The sequence below is a fragment of the Callithrix jacchus genome, chromosome 17 (assembly GCF_049354715.1).
Source record: "Callithrix jacchus isolate 240 chromosome 17, calJac240_pri, whole genome shotgun sequence".
NCBI classification, from domain to species: domain Eukaryota; kingdom Metazoa; phylum Chordata; class Mammalia; order Primates; family Cebidae; genus Callithrix; species Callithrix jacchus.
The window spans coordinates 32,890,186-32,909,444 of record NC_133518.1 but is presented as its reverse complement, the minus strand read 5'-3'; the positions used below and the strand labels follow the sequence as shown (position 1 = coordinate 32,909,444).

The window sequence follows — 19,259 nt, the reverse complement described above, 5'->3', positions numbered from 1 at the left end:
GAGCTGAGTTTTATTAGACTCTGGTCTCATTTTATTAAAATGAAAATGCTTTTTCTTCCAAAAAAAAGTTTTTAAATTTGACCTTTCCTTTTAAAGTAATTATAGTAGATTATGTACAGTAACATAAACTTCTCAACAACTTTCTGAAGTATACATTAAAAATGCACTATATGGAAATACATAATTAATAGTAAAAGAATACAAAGAAGAATGATAATGAATGGCTTCCGTTGTCCGTTTGCTAAACTAGTCTCTCAGTCTCCTGACATAGACTTCTAGTCTTTTATGCTAAATATCTTATAATTCTTAAATGACTAATACAGAAATTAGGGTGCTGGTCTGGCTGGATTTTCATATACAGTCTTGACACTGCGTAACAAAGTACAAGTTTAGCCTGAATATCCTTGAATAGAAATCCAAGTTCAACATATATTCATTATACAGTCAATCCTTGTCCTGCTGCCACCTTGGCAAAGAGTGGACAGTGGTGCAGCATTAAGTCAGCTGCTGCTCAGGGGAGTGCTGGTAGATGGAGACTGCCCTGGGCTCTAGTCTCTGACAGCTTGTTGATTGTTAAGATTTGGAATGCACAGATAGTTCTTGTTGTCTGCATGTTGCTGCTTTTTGTTGGGAGGGTTTGGGGATTAGAGTCATTACTTGAGGCCACTTCATCAGGCAAGAGCCATCGACCTGGCAGAGCAGTTAACCATGGCATTCAGACCAACATGTTCAGAGGCATAATTATTTTAAGTTGAAATGGTATAATCTATATAGTATTGTTTCTTCTCCTCAGTGAATCACAGTATGTATTACATATTCTGTTTTTTCATATTTTTGGTAGTAAAAATGTATAGCTAAATGCAAAGAGTTTGTTCCCAAGCAATTTTTGAGGTCAACAAAAGAGTACATTCCTTAAGACAGGCCTTCTCAACATCGACAGCATTGACTTGTGGAGCTGAATAATTCCTTGTTGTGAGGGGCTGTCTTGTATGTTGTAGGACACTTAACAGCATCCCTGCCTTCCATCCATTAAATGCAATAGTTCCCCTCCAGCTGTGACAACCAAAAATGTCTTCAGCCTTTGCCAGGTGTCTTCTGAGAGGTAGAATAAGTCAGTTGAAAACCACTGCCCTAAGGAAAAGGGAATACTTGAAATTTATTTTATTTTTCTAAATATAGAATGAATCAGGGCCAGAGTAAATAAATGATATATTTTATTTTTTAACTTATTTCTTGTGTACTATAAGAATTACTTTTGTAATGTATACCTTATATTGCAAAAAGTTTTACTACAAAGCTCTCTTAAATACTGCATATATTCAGGGGTCATCTAATTTCTTATTCCTATCAGATGATAGAATTAGCTATTAATACATTGTAATGTCTCTTTTATTCTAAAAAATGTTTTATAATTCCATGCATTACTGCTGAGTAAAAAAAATAAATTGTCAAATATTACCTGAAAGAACAGCATCCATTTTGCCTACAAACTTTTGTGTTTTGGAAACAAACATTATTACACAAAGCATTAAACTTCAAGAATTGAAAGCCTATTAGGAAGTTAAAAATGTACTATCAATAAGGTCTGAAATTGTTGTGTTCTGTTATGCTTTAAACACTAGAAAAACAAATTGTTAGATTTTAGGTAAATTAATGTTATTTAAGAGCAGATATATTTTATGATATGCTACTTTTGCATATCAACAAATAGAAACAATCCTTATATATTCTCATGAAAGCATTTCTGGAAGAAATTCTGTCTTGAAGCAGTTTATTCAGTTCTGCCACATGTATTTCCTTGAGCAATCATGTAGCATTTCTTTAGTAGCAGTTCTACTTCAGACTTCACATTTTAGACTTGTTTCCCCCTAGTAAGGTATGATAGGCTGGTGGAACATTATAATTTTCCCCATAAAAATCTGCATCACGTAAGTATACCAAACATTTTATCTTACGTGCTCAAAAGGCAAGGTGGCATCTTCACCTTTCACATAACCCATGAGATTTATTTACAGTTTACATTGACTTTAAAGCTCTTTTATCCCCTGGGAGTTCTACTTTATTTATTCCAAATAATAGGACATTTGCAACCTGTTAACAGTTGTAAACAGTTCTTTCAAGTACATCTGACATAGCAATTACAAAATGTATTTCTTAGACAGGTATCTAGAATTAAATCAGGACAGAGATGGAGATTAGGTGACCACAAGAAGTTTCTGCATAATTTATCTATTTTTTTTAAAAATTACAAGTATTATAGACCCCCAGCTTCAAAATTCCAGTGAATAATTTAATGGATATTTTACCTATTATATTTTAGAAAAACATTAATTTGATGAATGCTTATTTAATGAAACAGCCTTATCCTAAATGATAGTAAATGAACACAGGATTAAAGGGAAGGAGGGAAGGAAGGAAATGGATAAGTGGATGGAGGACAAATGTATAATTAAGAATATCAACTTTGAGCTGAGACCTGCATGTTAAATTTTGCTTTTATTTTATTTTTCAGCCAATGTTTTCAGTTGCACCAAGCTTAGCCACCAATGCATCAGCAGCCTTTAATCCCTATCTGGGACCTGTTTCTCCAAGCCTGGTCCCAGCAGAGATCTTGCCGACTGCACCAATGTTGGTAACAGGGAATCCAGGTGTCCCTGTACCTGCAGCTGCTGCAGCTGCTGCACAGAAATTAATGCGAACAGACAGACTTGAGGTAGGAATGACTAGTTGGTGTCTTTATGTACTACATTGTAATTCTCAGTGTGTTTTTTTGTTTGTTTGTGTGTTTCCATGGCCAAAAAGTTGTAAAAATTTTAAAAAAGAATATTTTGGTGTAGTGCATGGAGTATTTTACTAGAGTATAGATATGCTGTATTTGATTAATGTAGTGTTTATAAAGGCCACAACATCCATGTTTAGAACAGTCAATAAGAGCTTGGACCCTAAAGTCAGACTGCCTCGTTACATCACTGTGTCTCAATTTTCTCATCTTTAAAGTGGCACTTAAACAGTCAGGGGAATATCTGGCACATAGCAAATGCCTCCTCAATGTTTGTTGTTGTTGCAGCTATCAAGAGTAACAAATATTATCAGTCCCCTAAAAATTGTTCTCATAAACATGTAACAAATATTAGTATCTATAAACATTTGACAATTTATTAATGCAAGTTTCCTCATAAGCTCTACAATATTTTGGTTGAAGTAGAAAGGCAACTGTTTATGCAGTGTGCTCTCATAAAAGTTTTTTTGCATAAACCTCCAAGTTCTAGAGTAAAGGATGATCAGATGCAGGGGCTCTGCTGTTGGCACGTGAAAAAGAAATTAAAGTTAGACATCTTATTTCACAGTGGTTGTTCAGAATCTCAGAATGACTGTGAATTAATGAATTTGGTAAACTGTAGATGTAGAGAAAAAGTGACAACATCAAATGTACCTTGAAGGTACAGACCTGCCATTGAACCCACCTAAGGAACAAAATGACCTTTTCCTCTTTTCCCTGGTGAGGATGAGGTGATTTTTTTTTAACTTTTATTTTAGGTTCAGAGGTACATGTGCAGGTTTTTATATAGGTAAACTGTGTATCATGGGAGTTTGGTGTAGAGATTATTTCATTGCCTATGTAACCAAGCACAATACCCAATAGTAACTTTTTCAGATCCTCTCCCATCTCCCACTGTCTACCCTCACGTAGGCCCTAATGTCTGTTGTTTCCCTCTTTGTGTCAATGAGTTCTCATCGTTTAGCTCCCACTTACAAGTGAGAACATGTGGTATTTGGTTTCCTCTTCCTGCATTCGTTTGCTTAGGGTAATGGCCTCCAGCTCAATCTATGTTGTTGCAAAGGACATGATCTCATTCTTTTGTATGACTGCATAGTATTCCATGATGTATATGCACCAGATTTTCTTTATGCAGTCTGCCATTGATGGGCACTTAGGTTGATTCCATGTTTTTGCTACTGTGAATAGTGCTGCAGTGAATATACATATGTGTGTGTCTTTATGGTAGAATGATTTATATTTCTTTGGGTATATACCCAGTAATGAGATTGCTGGATTGAATGGTATTTCTGTTTTTAGGTCTTAGAGGAATCACCACACTGTCTTCCACAGTGGCTGAATTAATTTGTATGTCCACCAGCAGAGTATAATTTTTTCTTTTACTTAGCAATCTGCCAGCACCTATTATTTTTTGACTTTTTTAATAATAGACATTTTAACTGATGTGAAATGGTATCTCATTGTGGTTTTGATTTGCATTTCTCTAATGATTAGTGATAAAGGGCATTTTTCATATGCTTGTTGGCCACATATATATATATCTTTCTTTAAAAGGGGTCTGTTTGTGTCCTTCACCCACTTTTTCATAGGGTTGTTTGTTTTTTGCTCATAAATTTAAGTTCCTTACAGATTCTAGATATTAAACCTTCATGGGATGCATAGGTTGTAAATATTTTCTCCCATTCTGTAGGTTGTTTGTTTACTCTGCTGATAGTTTCCTTTTGCCTGTGCAGAAACTCTTTAGTTTAATTAGATACCATTTTTCTATTTTTTGTTATTGTTGCAATTGCTTTTGGCATCTTTATCATGAAATCTTTGCCAGGTCCTGTATCTAGAATGGTATTTCCCAGGTTACCTTCCAGGGTTGTTAAGTTTTTGGGTTTTACATTTAAGCCTTTAATCCATCTTGAGTTCGTTTTTGTAAGTGGTGTAAGGAAGGGATCCAGTTTGAGTCTTCTGCATATGGCTAGCCAGTTACCCCAGCATCATTTACTGAGTAGGGAGTCCTTTCCTTATTGCTTGTTACTGTCAACTTTGTTGAAAATCAAATGGTGGTAGATGTGCTGCATTATTTCTGAGTTCTCTATTCTGTTGCATTGGTCTATGTGTCTTTTGTGTATCAGTACCATGCTGTTTGGGTTACTGTAGCCATGTAGTATAGTTTGAAGTCAGGTAATGTGGTGCCTTTAGCTTTGTTTTATTTGTGTAAAATTGTCTTGGCTGTTTAGGCTCTTTTTTTTAATTCCATATGAATTTTTAAATAGTTTTTTCTAATTCTGCAAAGAATGTCATTGATAGTTTAACAGGAATAACATTGAGTGTATAGCTTGCTTTGAGCAGTATGGCCATTTTAATGTTACTCATTCTTCCTATCCATGAGCATGGAATGTTTTTGAATTTGTGTGTGTCATCCATGATTTCTTTGAGGAGTGTTTTGTCGTTCTTTTTTTTTTTTTTTTTTGAGACAGAGTTTCACTCTTGTTACCCAGGCTGGAGTGCAATGGTGTGATCTCAGCTCACTGCAACCTCCACCTCCTGGATTCAGGCAGTTCTCCTGCCTCAGCCTCCTGAGTAGCTGGGATTACAGACATGCACCACCATGCCCAGCTAATTTTTTTTGTATTTTTAGTAGAGATGGGTTTTCAGAATGTTGACCAGGATGGTCTCAATCTCTTGACCTCATGATCCACCTGCCTCGGCCTCCCAAAGTGCTGGGAGTACATGTCATTCTTTAGAGAGTTTCACCTCCCTTCTTGGCCATTATTCCTAAGTATTTTGTTCTTTTTGTGGCAATTATGAGTGGAAATGCACTCTGATTTTGCTCCTGGCTTGGATGTTGTTGGTTTATAGGAATGCTACTGATTTTTAGACATTGATTTTGTATTCTACTACTTGGCTGAAGGTGTTTATCAGATCAGGGAGCTTTTGGGCAGAGACTATGGGACTTTCTAAATAAAGAAACAAGTTGTCTGCAAACTTGTTCTTGCTGGAGAGATACACCTGATATACCTGGATTTTTGAGTGGTTTGTGGTTACACAACTGTACTTGCTTATTAATTAACTAATGCTGTTTGCAGATGGAGTAAGAAGAAACTTAAAACATTTAAAATATCTAAAATTATTGAATGCTCAGCATGTGAAGCAGTTTTATTCCCCTGACCTTTCTAAAGCAAACCTGAGTTTTTTTATTTGTTTGTTTGTTTTTTTGAGATGGAGTCTCGCTCTGTCACCAGGCTGGAGTGCAGTGGCACGATCTTGGCTCACTGCAACTTCCACCTCCCAGGTTTAAGTGGTTCTCCTGCCTCAGCCTCTGGAGTAGCTGGGACTACAGGCATGTGCCACCATGCCCAGCTAATTTTTGTATTTTTAGTAGACAGTGCTTCGTCATGTTAGCCAGGATGGTCTCTCTCGACCTTGTGATCCACCTGCCTCAGCCTCCCAAAGTGCTGGGATTACAGGCGTGTGCCACCGTACCTGGCCAACCCTGAGTTCTTAATGAATAATTGTTGATTGATTAATGGGAACCAAATAAGCAGTCTGATTTGAACTTTAATGAATTATTAATAGATGACATTCAGAAAGCTGGTTATAAGTCTTCTAAACCAGTCCTCCCACATTCACAATTTTAGGTAGTTCGTTACTGGTTATATTTTATAGTGCTTCGTTGAAAGGAAGACTTTTTTGTCTTTGGGTTTTTTCTTTTTGTGAGGAGCTACTTAGCATATTTTGTCTGTTTTCTTTTGCTGTAGTCAGAACAAATGGATACCGTTACATCAACTGTCATTTCCCTTTTATCTGAATTCTGCTTATCTAAATGCTTGATTGTAGTGCAGCTTCCTATTTTATTCTTGTTAACAAGATCTGATCCAGTGTCACAGTCACCACCTGTTAGGACACTGCAGCATGAAGCTTAGAGGCACATCTTCCTGCTATGTGCTTGTGATTTTAGACAATCCTATCTGCAGGTTATTTCCTCGCATGCTAATTGCATGACATATTGAAGTCTAAAAGACATGGCAATAAATGCACACATTAATTAATTGGCCAAATGCTCCATCATTTGGCATTTAAATATATACTTTTTCCTTGTGGAATTCTGAAGCATATTTTTGAATTTTGAGTTCTTTCTGAGGTGAAAAGTTTTCTGAATCAGTTAAAATATTGGCCGGTTCTTGCCACTTCTTTCTTTTTACTGCAACTTGTTAGACAATAAAGAAATTTAAAATACCATAGATTGTCAGCCTTCTGGTTCTTACATAATTGATTAAAACTGACATCTTTACAGCACCCAGTGTGATTCTACAAAAAAAAATGTTAAATTGGAAAATAGGAATTCAAGAATTACTGCATGTGATGTTGCTAATTAGGTGAGTCAGCTTGGATCAGGATTCTCTTATTCTCTTGGCTTCATATTCCCTACTTGTAAAATTTGGGGGTTGCACCAGATAATCTCTAAGGTCATTTCCAATTAGAACGTTCTAGGGACATTTAGGTCATTTTCTTGTTTTAACATTAACACCAGCCACAAGCTATTGAAATGTTTTGTTTTGTTTTTGAGATGGAGTCTCACTCTGTCTCCCAGGCTGGAATGCAGTGGTGCAATCTCCACTCACTGCATCCTCCGCCTCCCAGGTTCAAGCGATTCTCCTGCCTCAGCCTCCCAAGTAGCTGAGATTACAGGCACCCGCCATCACACCCAGCTAATTTTTTGTAATTTTTGTAGAGATGGCATTTCACCGTGTTTGCCAGGATGGTCTTGATCTTCTGACTTGTGATCCACCCTCCTTGGCCTCCCAAAGTGTTGGAATTATAGGTGTGAGCCACCACGCCCAGCTGAAACATTTTTTTTTAATTATATAAATATATCTAGAAGCATATATTACATATATTGCATATGCACCCAACATGAGATTTATATCAAAATTCATATTATCCTTTCTTTACTGGCTATTTTTTAAAAGACTTGGTTGCCAAGTATTTTCTGTACTCCAAAATTCATATTTTTTATTTGAGATGGAGTCTCACTCTGTCGCCTAGGCTGGAGTGCAGTGGCGCAATCTCGGTTCACTACAATCTCCCCACCCAGGTTCAAGCAATTCTCCTGCCTCTCAGCCTCCTGAGTAGCTGAGATTAAATATTTGTACCACCATACCTGGCTAATTTTTGTATTTTCAGTGAAGATAGGGTTTCACCATTTTCGTCAGGCTGGTCTCGAACTCCTGACCTCAAGTGGTCCACCTGCCTTGGCCTCCCAAAGTGCTGGGATTAAAGGTGTGAGCCTCCACGTTCAGCCTTAAAATTCAGACTTCTCTTACATAGCAGTCTAGTCTGAAATGTGTCTTTTAAAAGTCCATTTTGTGGCCAGGCACAGAGGCTCATACGTGTAATCCTAGAACTTTGGGAGGCCAAGGTGGGCAGATCATGAAGTCAGGTGTTTGAGAGCAGGCTGGCCAATATGGTAAAACCCTGTCTCTACTAAAAATACAAAAATTAGCCGGGCATGATGGCATGCCTATAGTTTCAGCTACTTGGGAGGCTGAGGCAGAAGAATGACTTGAATCTGGAAGGCAGAGGTTGCAGTGAGCCAAGATCACACCACTGCACTCCAGCCTGGGTGACAGAGTGAGACTGTCTCAAAAGAAAGAAAAAAGAAATTCATTTTGTGACCTTGGATTGCCTTTTAATATAATTTCTAAGCAGCAATTTATTTCCATGATTATGTTAAGAAATTCTTCAAATCTATAGATTTTAGAAAAGACTGATTTTTTTAGCCAAATCCTGCTTTATTACAAAGAGTTAGTAATTGGAGAAATTGTTTGACTTATTTTCAAGATGCACAGTAAGTTTTTATAATGCAAAAAGAATTGATGAATGCATTCATTCTGTCATTTACTCAGCAATATTGAGTGGAAAAACTATATTTAGGCTTCAACTTTTCATCATTTATTTAATGTATTTGTAAATCATGTAGTTTTTTTGTCATCCTTAATTAAAAATCTGTCTCCTCCAATAAGTTGATGAGAACACTGTGCACAGCATAGTGAAATACTTTAGGTAAACAATCATGACTATTAAGGTAATTTATATTACATAGGAGTAATCAAATAAAAACCAGGAGTCATGTATTTCAGACACTGATGAAAACATTAGAGTGACATTTGGTTAACTGCATCTTTTTTTTTTTTTGAGACGGAGTTTCTCTCATTAGTTACCCAGGCTGGAGTGCAATGGCATGATCTCGGCTCACCGCAACCTCCGCCTCCTGGGTTCAGGCAATTCTCCTGCCTCAGCCTCCTCAGTAGTTGGGATTACAGGCACACACCACTATGCCCAGCTAATTTTTTGTATTTTTAGTAGAGACGGGGTTTCACCATGTTGACCAGGATGGTCTCGATCTCTTGACCTCATGATCCACCCACCTCGGCCTCCCAAAGTGCTGGGATTATAGGCTTGAGCCACTGCGCCCAGCCCAGCTGCATCATTTTTACATCAGCAGTCTATATGAACAAAACATGAGTATCCAGGAGAGGTGGACAAATGACTTGGTTTCTGATAGTTCTAGTTGGCATTTGCTTGTATTAAAATAAATTATTCTTGGTTGAAAGTGTTATTCTATGAGGTATTCATTACATGAGTTTCTAATTTGGGCCACTAATTCTTATATGTTTCCATTACTTACAGAGAAGAGTCTAGTAACTCTTTGCATATAGGCAGAAAAACATATAATACCACTTGGCTACACAAAAAAGAACATTTAAAGCTAAATGAGGATTAGAATGACAGTGAAAAGCATGCCCAGGTTGGGATTTTTTTAGATGTTTAGTGGATTTAACATGATGTTGTAAAAAGACTTTCTATTCAGAAAAAATTAGAAAAATTAGAAAATGGTTTTGTAATTTTTTTTTACCATCTCCAGAAAATTGCCAAGAAACCTTACGAGTTTTGCACATAGAGGCTTATGTAGGTTGTTTTTTAAAATCTGTGATAAACTTTAGAGCAGCTCTTAAAAATGTAGTCACATCTTCATTTAAACAATTTAATATACTATGGCTCTGTCAATTGTTAATCTCTGTGTTTAGAGTTTTTATGTGGTGATTGTAGAGTTGTAAATTGTTTAAAATAGAGTCATTGCTAGAATAATCACAGTGGTTCACACCTGCAGTCCCAGCTGCTTGGGAGACTTAGGTGGGAGGATCGCTTGAGCCAGGGAGTTTGAGGCTGCAGTGAACTGAGAATGCGCCACTGCACTCCAGCCTGGGTAACAGAGGGACACCCTGTCTCATAATAATAATGATAATAATAATAATAGAGTAATTGCTAACTTGGTGTATTGACAAGCTTCTTTCAAAGTTGTGTCTATTTTCCTGTCCTGTTGGGTTTCCACAGTCATTCATGGGAATGAATAAATGACAGTGTGAAAGTGGATTTAATGGTTCCGTTGTTGGTCATTCCTATTCTGATTTCATTTTATGTTTTCATATGAGATCAAGTGGCAGATTCTTAGTTCCATTACCTATAGAAGTATGCTTATGTGTTCTGCCCTGAATAGTCACGATGGAGTCTGCCTTTTAGACTTAAAAGAATGCTCTCATTTGATCCTAACAGAAATACTATGAGGTAGCCAAAGCGGTGTCCTTTTCTTCATTTTTTAAGAAGAAAAATGGATCGAATATGTGCAGTTATTGAATAACCAACTATATTAGTCCATTTTCATGCTGCTGACAAAAATATACCCAAGACTGGGCAATTTACAAAAAGAAAATGGTTTATTGAACTTAACAGTTCCATGTGGCTTGGGAGGCCTGACAATCATGGCAGAAGGTGATATGTTTCACATGTTGACAGACAAAAAAAAAAAAAAAAAAGGTTGCACAGGGACATTACCCTTTTTAAAACCATCAGGTCTCATGAAACTTATTCAGTATCATAACAACAGCACAGGAAAGATCTGACCCCTGGATCAGATCAGTTACCTCCCACAATATGTAGGAATTCAAGATTTGATTTGCATGGGGACACAGCCAAACCATATCACCAACTGAAACTAGAAATCACATCATCCAATATTTATTCAAGGATTTTAATTGTCCAATAAATTGACTATAGTTATTTATCTAGTCACCAGAATTATAAGGATTACTAAAGTAGAGAATTCCTTTTAAAATGAAAATAGATAATTCCTTCGCATTAAATTATAAATTCATGATTAACAATGTAGTAGAATGCTTTGATCAAAGTGATTGGTCAAAGTGATTATCCAAAGTGATTATCCAGGATTACTCTGTAAAGTAATATATGTTAAAAAGTTAGCTTGTTAGTTACCGCTTAAAGTCCATGCTGCTTATTGGTAAATAACATGTAGCTATATGTCTTTGAATATGTTTCTTAATATCGGTCATTAACTATTAAATTGACTTCTCAAGATATTGAAATGGACAGAGTCCCAGTTTCTTGTTATAATTAACTTTCTGTCCCTGCTTTTGACTGTTATTTTCCAAAGATGGCTGAGTTAATTATACAAATACAGTGAAAACAAAACATGTTACCTCAAAGAGATATCTCCTTAAAGAACATGGAAATGACTCCCCAGTTTTGAATAATTCAAATATTGACATGAATCTCCTTAGAATTACAGTGCTTTAACTTGCAGAGCATTGTTGAATGTAGTATTATTTATAAAACTTATATTATTTTGACCATTTTGAAATATGTTTTCATGTATTAAAAAATTAGAGATCAAATGACGGAATTATTTATATTATCCAGATTTGTATGGTGTGTTATAAGCTATGCATTATTTTATTTGGTATTTATGACCTTTTAAATAGACGTCCATAGCTAGTAAAGTGATAAGAACTGGAACTCACAATTTCTGACTCCAAACCCTATTGTCTGTCCACTATATCACTGCTGTTTAGCTAACAAAAGAAGGTTTATTTAGAATTAATTTACATTTTCTTGGGAAATTTTTCTGATTATGTTTTCTTTTGATTGTTTAAAGTATATAATTATTCCAGAGATGTTTTCTGGAAATAAAATTTAGAATTTAAATGTTTTCAGTGAATATCTTCATTTATAGATCTTGCCTTAGTACTTGTAGAGTAAAGGGCTCACATTTTATGTGTAGCTAAATAGATCTTATTATCTTACTTTAGGTTTGAAAACCATTTATCAAACATTTTTTTTCCTTTTCTTTCCTTTTCTTTTTTTTTTGCGGGGGGAGACAGAGTCTTGCTCTGTTGCCCAAGCTATGGGCGGGATTTTGTGCAGTGGGCGGGATCTTGGCTTACTGCAACCTCTGCCCCCCGGGTTCAAGCGATTCTCGTGCTCAGCCTCCTGAGTAGCTAGGATTACATGCTCCCGCCACGATGTCCAACTAAATTTTGTATTTTTAGTAGAGACGGGGTTTTACCATGTTCACCAGGCTGGTCTCAAACTCCTGACCTCAAGTGATTCACCCGCCTCAGCCTCCCAAAGTGCCAGTATTACAAGCATGAGCCACCGTGCCTGATTATAAAATATTTTTATAATTGACCCAGTAATTAGATCAACATATAAATGCCATTTCTGCACATTTATCTTTCAAAAATGATCAAAAAAACCTGTAATCATGAATATGTTATTTGAATATTTGTATTATGGAAATATTGGAAATTATCTCTATATCCTCCAAAAGAGTTATCTGTATTATGTACACTATTTGATTAAATTTGATGCAGCCATCAAAAGTGATCACTCTGAAAATTATTTAGCAAAATAAGAAAATGCTTATGCTGCATTTTTGAGCAAAAAGGGGCACCAAATAGTAGCTATCAACTATTTTTTAAAATGTGTGTATACAGAAGACTGGATGAGAAGAAAAAAATGAACCACAATGTTGTTAGAATTTTCAGATTTAATTTTACCTTCTGTGTTTCAAATTCTCTGTGTGGTAAACGTTATAATTTCTTACCCTGATTTTAATGATGAGGTTAAATTTGTTGAAATTTTGTTTGTTAGTTATAATTTGCTAATGTAACAATCTGTCTAAAAGATTTCTTTTGGGGATCAAAATAGTCTAAAGTGTCCTTGAGTTTATCAGAGAAACCAGACCAAACCCATATTGGGCAACCAAGGGATAGATCCCATTTTATTGATGGTGTCTATTAGGGAAAATGTGTTTTAAAAGCATGGGAAAGTTCATGTTCCCATAGGTACCCCACACTTCAGATGCACATCTAAGGCCTGGTAAACTTCCAGTCCCTCTGGCCTGTAACACTCACCAGCGCAAGTTTTCACAAGAGATTTTCCCTTTCTTCTTTATTTTTTCAAAGGCAAGAATAATGTGAGAGTAGCTATTACAGTATATTTATTTTGTCCCATTTCTTATGTCAGGAGAAACCTTAAGCTGCAAAAAAATAAAAATATGAAAGGGTCAAACATGCATATTATGCAAAAGAGGTTGATTGATTAAGTTCTTCTACCCTCAGAAAAGGTTGGTTTTAGGACACATTCTAAGCTAATTCTTAGTAATTAACTCTGCCTAAGTATTTTTTAGAATTCTTTCTAAATGCATCCCACAGGAGAGTAAAGAATGTAAAGTTATAATAAACCAATTCCTAACCTATAGAACTACCCCCCCCCCACCTGCCATACACACACAAATACACACAGAACCTAAAAGTAGACTAACTTCAGGTCTTTTTTCTTGTTAATGTGGCAAAGAGTACACTAAATTGGAAAAATGGAATGTTAGTTCCTGATACATTTTGAGCATATTCAAGAAAGCAGGAATTACTGAGGAGTGAACAGCAGCCGGAAGAGATCAGTTATAGACCTTCTGCAAGTTTCCTGTTTGGTGATTCCTACACTGACGTAGATTTGCTTAAATAGAAAAGTAGCCCTGTTGTTTATGCAGTAGTCTATGTTTGGTGTGTATACGCATGTTCACGCGTGCGCACACACACACCTTTTTATCATTATTTAATGTAGGCACATCACTCTTCCTGAGTATAGTGATGAGCCTCACATACAATAAGTTTTGATTAGGTACTAGGTACTGTTTTGTAAGCTCCATAGCTTATTCTAATGTTCAGCTGGAGAGGAGGATGATTATTCTGGGTAACAGCTTGATCATTTTTGCTTTATAAGTTATAAATCTTGGTTATAGTTTTATACTTTTTTTCTTCTGTTCAATAAGATAAATACACTACAAAAAAACAGAATGATGAATAAATTTTTAAGTCATTTTTGTATTTGTAATAAGTCTGTGTGTGGTGATGAATGACATTGGCTCATTATATGTATTTGGAACACAAAACTTTAGCTAGCTTGAGATTTCCAAGTAGTGCAAGATATCATTTATAATGTTCTTTTTAAAAATGTAGTGTGGTACAAATTATACTATCTCCTTTAAGAAGCACTTTCCTCGTAATAGTTTATGAATATAATGGGGGGAAAATACCCAGATTTAAATGCAATCGTTTTATTTCTACAAATTCAAGAAAACCTTTGCTTCCTAACTCATAGCAGTTACAGTTTCTCTTTCTTGCTTAACTTCAAAATAAAGTGCTTAGTATCTTCTTTTACTACTTGTGAAAGATACTTCAACAATTAAAAACTGTTTCCTTGAAGCTTGAAGAGCATGAGAAGTATTAGAAGGACATTCTGTGTTTTAGATGGCCCTCTTGTGGTAAAACGGTCAAACTATCATGAATAGAGACAGCTTTTTTTTTTTTTTTTTCTTTTTTTTGAGACGGAGTTTCGCTCTTGTTACCCAGGCTGGAGTGCAATGGCGCAGTCTCGGCTCACCGCAACCTCCGCCTCCTGGGTTCAGGCAATTCTCCTGCCTCAGCCTCCTGAGTAGCTGGGATTACAGGCACGCGCCACCATGCCCAGCTAATTTTTTGTATTTTTAGTAGAGACGGGGTTTCACCATGTTGACCAGGATGGTCTCGATCTCTTGCCCTCGTGATCCACCCGCCTCGGCCAAAATAGTAAGAGTCAAAATTGCGCAGATGAATGAGAAATAATCAATTTTTTCTTTTTCCTTAAGATCTCCATGGCAAAATCAACAGAATTAGCAAATACAAAACAAACAGACAATAACAAAACCAAAATATTTTTACTGGTTTATATAGCTACCAAGTGAATCTCTAAAGATCAAAAAATAACTCCTTCAAACATTTTCATAAAAAGCTATCAAATTTGATTTTTTTGTATTTTTCACTTGGAAATAATTTTATATTTACCCAAAAGTTGCAGAAATGGAGCCAAGAGTTTCTGTCAACCCTTCACTGAGCTAAACATTAATATCATATATAACTGTGGAATCTCATAAGACCAGAAAAAATAGCATTGATATACTGCTGTTAGGTAATCTACAGACTTTAATCAAATTTTACCAGTTGTCCTCCCAATATTCTTTCTCTGACTCCAAGCTCCTCCAGTTTGTGAAAATATCTCAATCTGTCTTGCATGACCTTGAGACTTTGGAAGAGTACTACTCGGTTATTATGTAAAGTATCTTTCCATTCACTTCATCTGATGTTTCCTCTTGATTAAATTCAGGTAGTAATACCACTACTTTGATTGTGTGTCCTTCTCATTGTATCATATCAGTAGGTACACAATGTCATTATGTATCACTGGTGATGTTAATTTTGGTCACTTGGTTAAAGTGATATCGGTCATGTTTCTTTACTTTAAAGTTACTGTTTTTCCCTTTGCAATTAATAAGTATATCAACACCATTTCAGATTATATTTTTACCATAATTAATGTTATAAATGCATTTTCTTTCTTATGGACATTTATACTGAAATGGAATTATAATTTGTAACTAATCTAGGAAAGGCTGAAGTTACATTGTTGCATTGTTTGAAAATCATTTTTCCCCTTTCATCTACAGCCTTCTATCACTTGGCTTGCACTTAAAGTCTTCAGAAAGCTTCTAGTTGTTCATGTTGACTAAACCTCATGTACTTAATGATCTCATAGGTATGTCGAGAGTACCAGCGTGGCAATTGCAACAGAGGAGAAAATGATTGTCGGTTTGCTCATCCTGCTGACAGCACAATGATTGACACCAATGACAACACAGTCACTGTGTGTATGGATTACATCAAAGGGAGATGCTCTCGGGAAAAGTGCAAATATTTTCATCCCCCTGCACATTTGCAAGCCAAGATCAAGGCTGCCCAATACCAGGTCAACCAGGCTGCAGCTGCACAGGCTGCAGCCACCGCAGCTGCCATGGTGAGTAGAAACATCAGCTCTCTCCTTGATAGCAGTCAGAAAAGCAAAGTGAGCAACTATATCTGACTACAAACTATTCATTTATTAAGCTTTTGAAAAAAAATTGCTGAAGATATGTTTGTTCAGGTATCCCAGACAACATATAAAGAAGTTACTTTCACAGAAGTGAGGGTAACTCCTCAAATGGTTTAGATTGCTCCTACTCTTGGCCTAACTCTTACTCTGTCTTATTCTGGATGTAGGGTTTCTGAAATCTCTGCTTTGTAAAGAACCACCTGTCTCCTTTTCAATTTAACGATACTGCCATTTTCGGTCTTCTTATTTCTGTGTGCCATCTAATCAGCCATTGTTTTCCTTTGGTGTGTTCTTTTGCACATCAAGGCTCTTCTTTACATATATCTTGCTTTTAACAATAACATGATCTGGAACTATTTAGGAGAATTGTTTCAACAAAATTGTTCTTAAAATTAGCTACAGGATTTTGAACAGTACACTATCTAGATTGTCTGAAATAATATTGTGGCATAAACATAATAGTAAATTAGAGAAGCTTGACTATGCCATTCTATAGAAAGGAGAGAGACAGTAGCACTCGAGGAGTTAAAAATTAGATCATTAAGAATAGCTACTAAACTATATTTTCAAGGTAAATTTTAATGTGATCTAATAGCTGATTTTAATGAGCCCATTCTTTGTTCTTTGCTTAGCTGTTTTAATGTAGTCATTTTTAAATCTAAATATATGACAAATCAATGAAATATTCATTTTAAAGGTCACTGTGTAGTATTTCATAACACAGTGAAATAGTCACGAGAGAGATCTTTTCTGTGTTTGTTTATGGATACTTGAGCAAAAATACAGAAGGCAGACTCTCTCCTCCTCTCTTCCTTTCACTCTTTTTTTCTGTTAGAGTATCTTGTTCGTAATTAACTACAAAGAGGAGTTTATCCTCCCAATAACAACTCAGTAGTGCCTTTATTGTGCATGCTTAGTCTTGTTATTCGTTGTATATGGCATTCCGATGATTTGTTTTTTTATTTGTTTTTTCTCACCTACCCAAAAATGCACTGCTGCCCCCATGATGCACCTCTGCTTGCTGTTTATGTTAATGCGCTTGAACCCCACTGGCCCATTGCCATCATGTGCTCGCTGCCTGCTAATTAAGACTCAGTCGGCTGTCAAATCACTGAAGCGACCCCTCGAGGCAACCTTTGACCTGGTACTATGACCTTTCACCTTTTAGCTTGGCATGTAGCTTTATTGTAGATACAAGGTTTTTTTTTTTTAAATCAACTTTAAAATATATATCCTTTTTTCTGTTATAGAGTTGTAAAGTACAATGAAAAAACTGAGTGTGGTTTCCTGACAAAATTAGTAGAAAGACTATAAGTACATAGATGGATATCATACAGTGAAAGATTCTGAAAGCCCAGCAGCCCACATTCAGTTTAACTACATTGTAGAATGTTCTAAAGAACTAGTTGGAGGACGTAAAGAGTGTATTTTTGAATGTATATTTATGTACCTGTTTGGTTAGCATGGCTTTAGTGGTAGAGTTATTTACATTTTAGTAAAGTTCAGTATTTAAGAAAAAAAATTGCATGCTCTGGGACATTTGCATGTCTAGGTAGATCTGGGGGGAGGAGCAGAGTGGGGTTAGTTTTTATTTTATCTGTTTCAGTCACTCTGTACAATTAACTATTAACATTGCTTATACTTGTCAATCCTCATGGAGCTCGCAGTGCGGCTTTTCTTCTTTACCCAAATCAGTGGCTTCTCACAGAAAGCCTGAAGCATTATGGGACATAAAGCACTTTAACTCATTATAACATGTGCTCTCGTACTAGTGAGATTTTGGTTTGGACAAAAATAATGCTTCCTTTAAAGCTTTTATCTTGCTTTTTTTTTTTCCTTAATTTTTTGTTCATTGATTTTTTTCCCCCCTCGGGTAGTTAAGTGCTCTGCTGCTTGCTTGCTCATGCTTCCTAACAATTTTAGCCTTCGACTGATTTTTCTTTTTTCTTTTTCTCTTTTTACTGGTATTTGTTTTTTATACTCATTCACTAAACAGGGAATTCCTCAAGCTGTACTTCCCCCATTACCAAAGAGGCCTGCTCTTGAAAAAACCAACGGTGCCACCGCAGTCTTTAACACTGGTATTTTCCAATACCAACAGGCTCTAGCCAACATGCAGTTACAACAGCATACAGCATTTCTCCCACCAGGTAAGGGGTGGGGTTTCTTAATAAATGAATCTGACAATCCACAGAGAGTCCTACTGTTAGAGCAGATAAACCACACCCCAAGTTTGTTTGTATTTATAGATGAGGTGTCAGGTAAGGTGGTCAATGATGGAAACTTATCTAAGGTGTCTCATGTGGTTTTCCTTAAAAACTAAAGATTTTAGCTTAATGAAATATGGTTTAAGGATCTGTGGTATTTTATATATTTATTCATGTTTGTGTAATTTGGAAATGAAATATGGTTCTCTTTTTTTCTCTTTCCTCAACATTGTTATATGTCTGTCAAGCTATTTTATGATACTTTCTTGCTGTAAGACCCCTTTGCCTTCATTATTCCATAGAATTGATTTAAATTATATGAAATGACACTTTCAGTTTTGATTTTTACTTTTCAGCCATTTTGTTTACAAGGTCAAGAATGAAAAAAAACTTTGTGTTCTAGAGCTCTTAAAAAGGGCTCTTATTGGTTAAAATTATTACTGTTCATAAGCTAATATTGAAATAGCCCTAAGTGCTCAGCAATGTTTACATTTATTATGGAGTTTCCATTTGTGGTTTCAGCTCATTTTCAATTTGGTAATGTATACATAATCTGGAATTATTCACACAGATTTCAAAGAATAAAATACAGACTAGCTACTCATTTAATTGCCTGAAAATTTACTCTTTTTATTCACTCTGAATTCATTTCAGAAAATACATATAAACTAATTATTATCTGGAATTTTACTAACCAGAAACTCTAATCTCACTTTACTCTTTATCACTTCACCCTTATTTTCAGAATACCATGGTTTTAGAGATTTATTTAATAAAATTATTTTATTAATGAAAATAATGAGTAGATATATATGTCAAAAATCCAGCTCCCAATTTTATATTCAAATATATTGGCAGTATTTACAGTGTATTAGGTTCATAATGCTATAACAGAATGCAAATTTATTTTTGAGTCATAAACAAAATAATAAATTACATCTATATGAATTTTTACTCCTAAC

At 35.7% G+C, this 19,259-nt stretch overlaps 1 protein-coding gene across 50 annotated transcripts in view; it reads left to right on the top strand.

The window, feature by feature from the left end:
• The window catches only part of MBNL1 (muscleblind like splicing regulator 1), a 176,750-nt gene that overhangs the window by 140,236 nt on the left and 17,255 nt on the right, over positions 1–19,259 (top strand). For 27 of the 50 annotated variants that reach the window (XR_013528537.1, XR_013528533.1, XR_013528531.1 and 24 more), the window contains 3 exons: positions 2,513–2,713; positions 15,758–16,015; positions 18,087–18,240. Coding sequence is in view for 40 of the 50 variants with exons in the window: in XM_078354008.1 (XP_078210134.1) it covers positions 2,513–2,713; positions 15,758–16,015; positions 18,087–18,240 (613 nt within the window). In the remaining 10 variants the exon portion in view is untranslated. Of the gene's footprint in view, positions 1–2,512; positions 2,714–15,757; positions 16,016–17,180; positions 17,235–18,086; positions 18,241–19,259 lie in introns of all 50 variants that reach the window. The other 23 variants (XR_013528535.1, XR_004735849.3, XR_614783.5 and 20 more) reach the window with 1 other exon arrangement.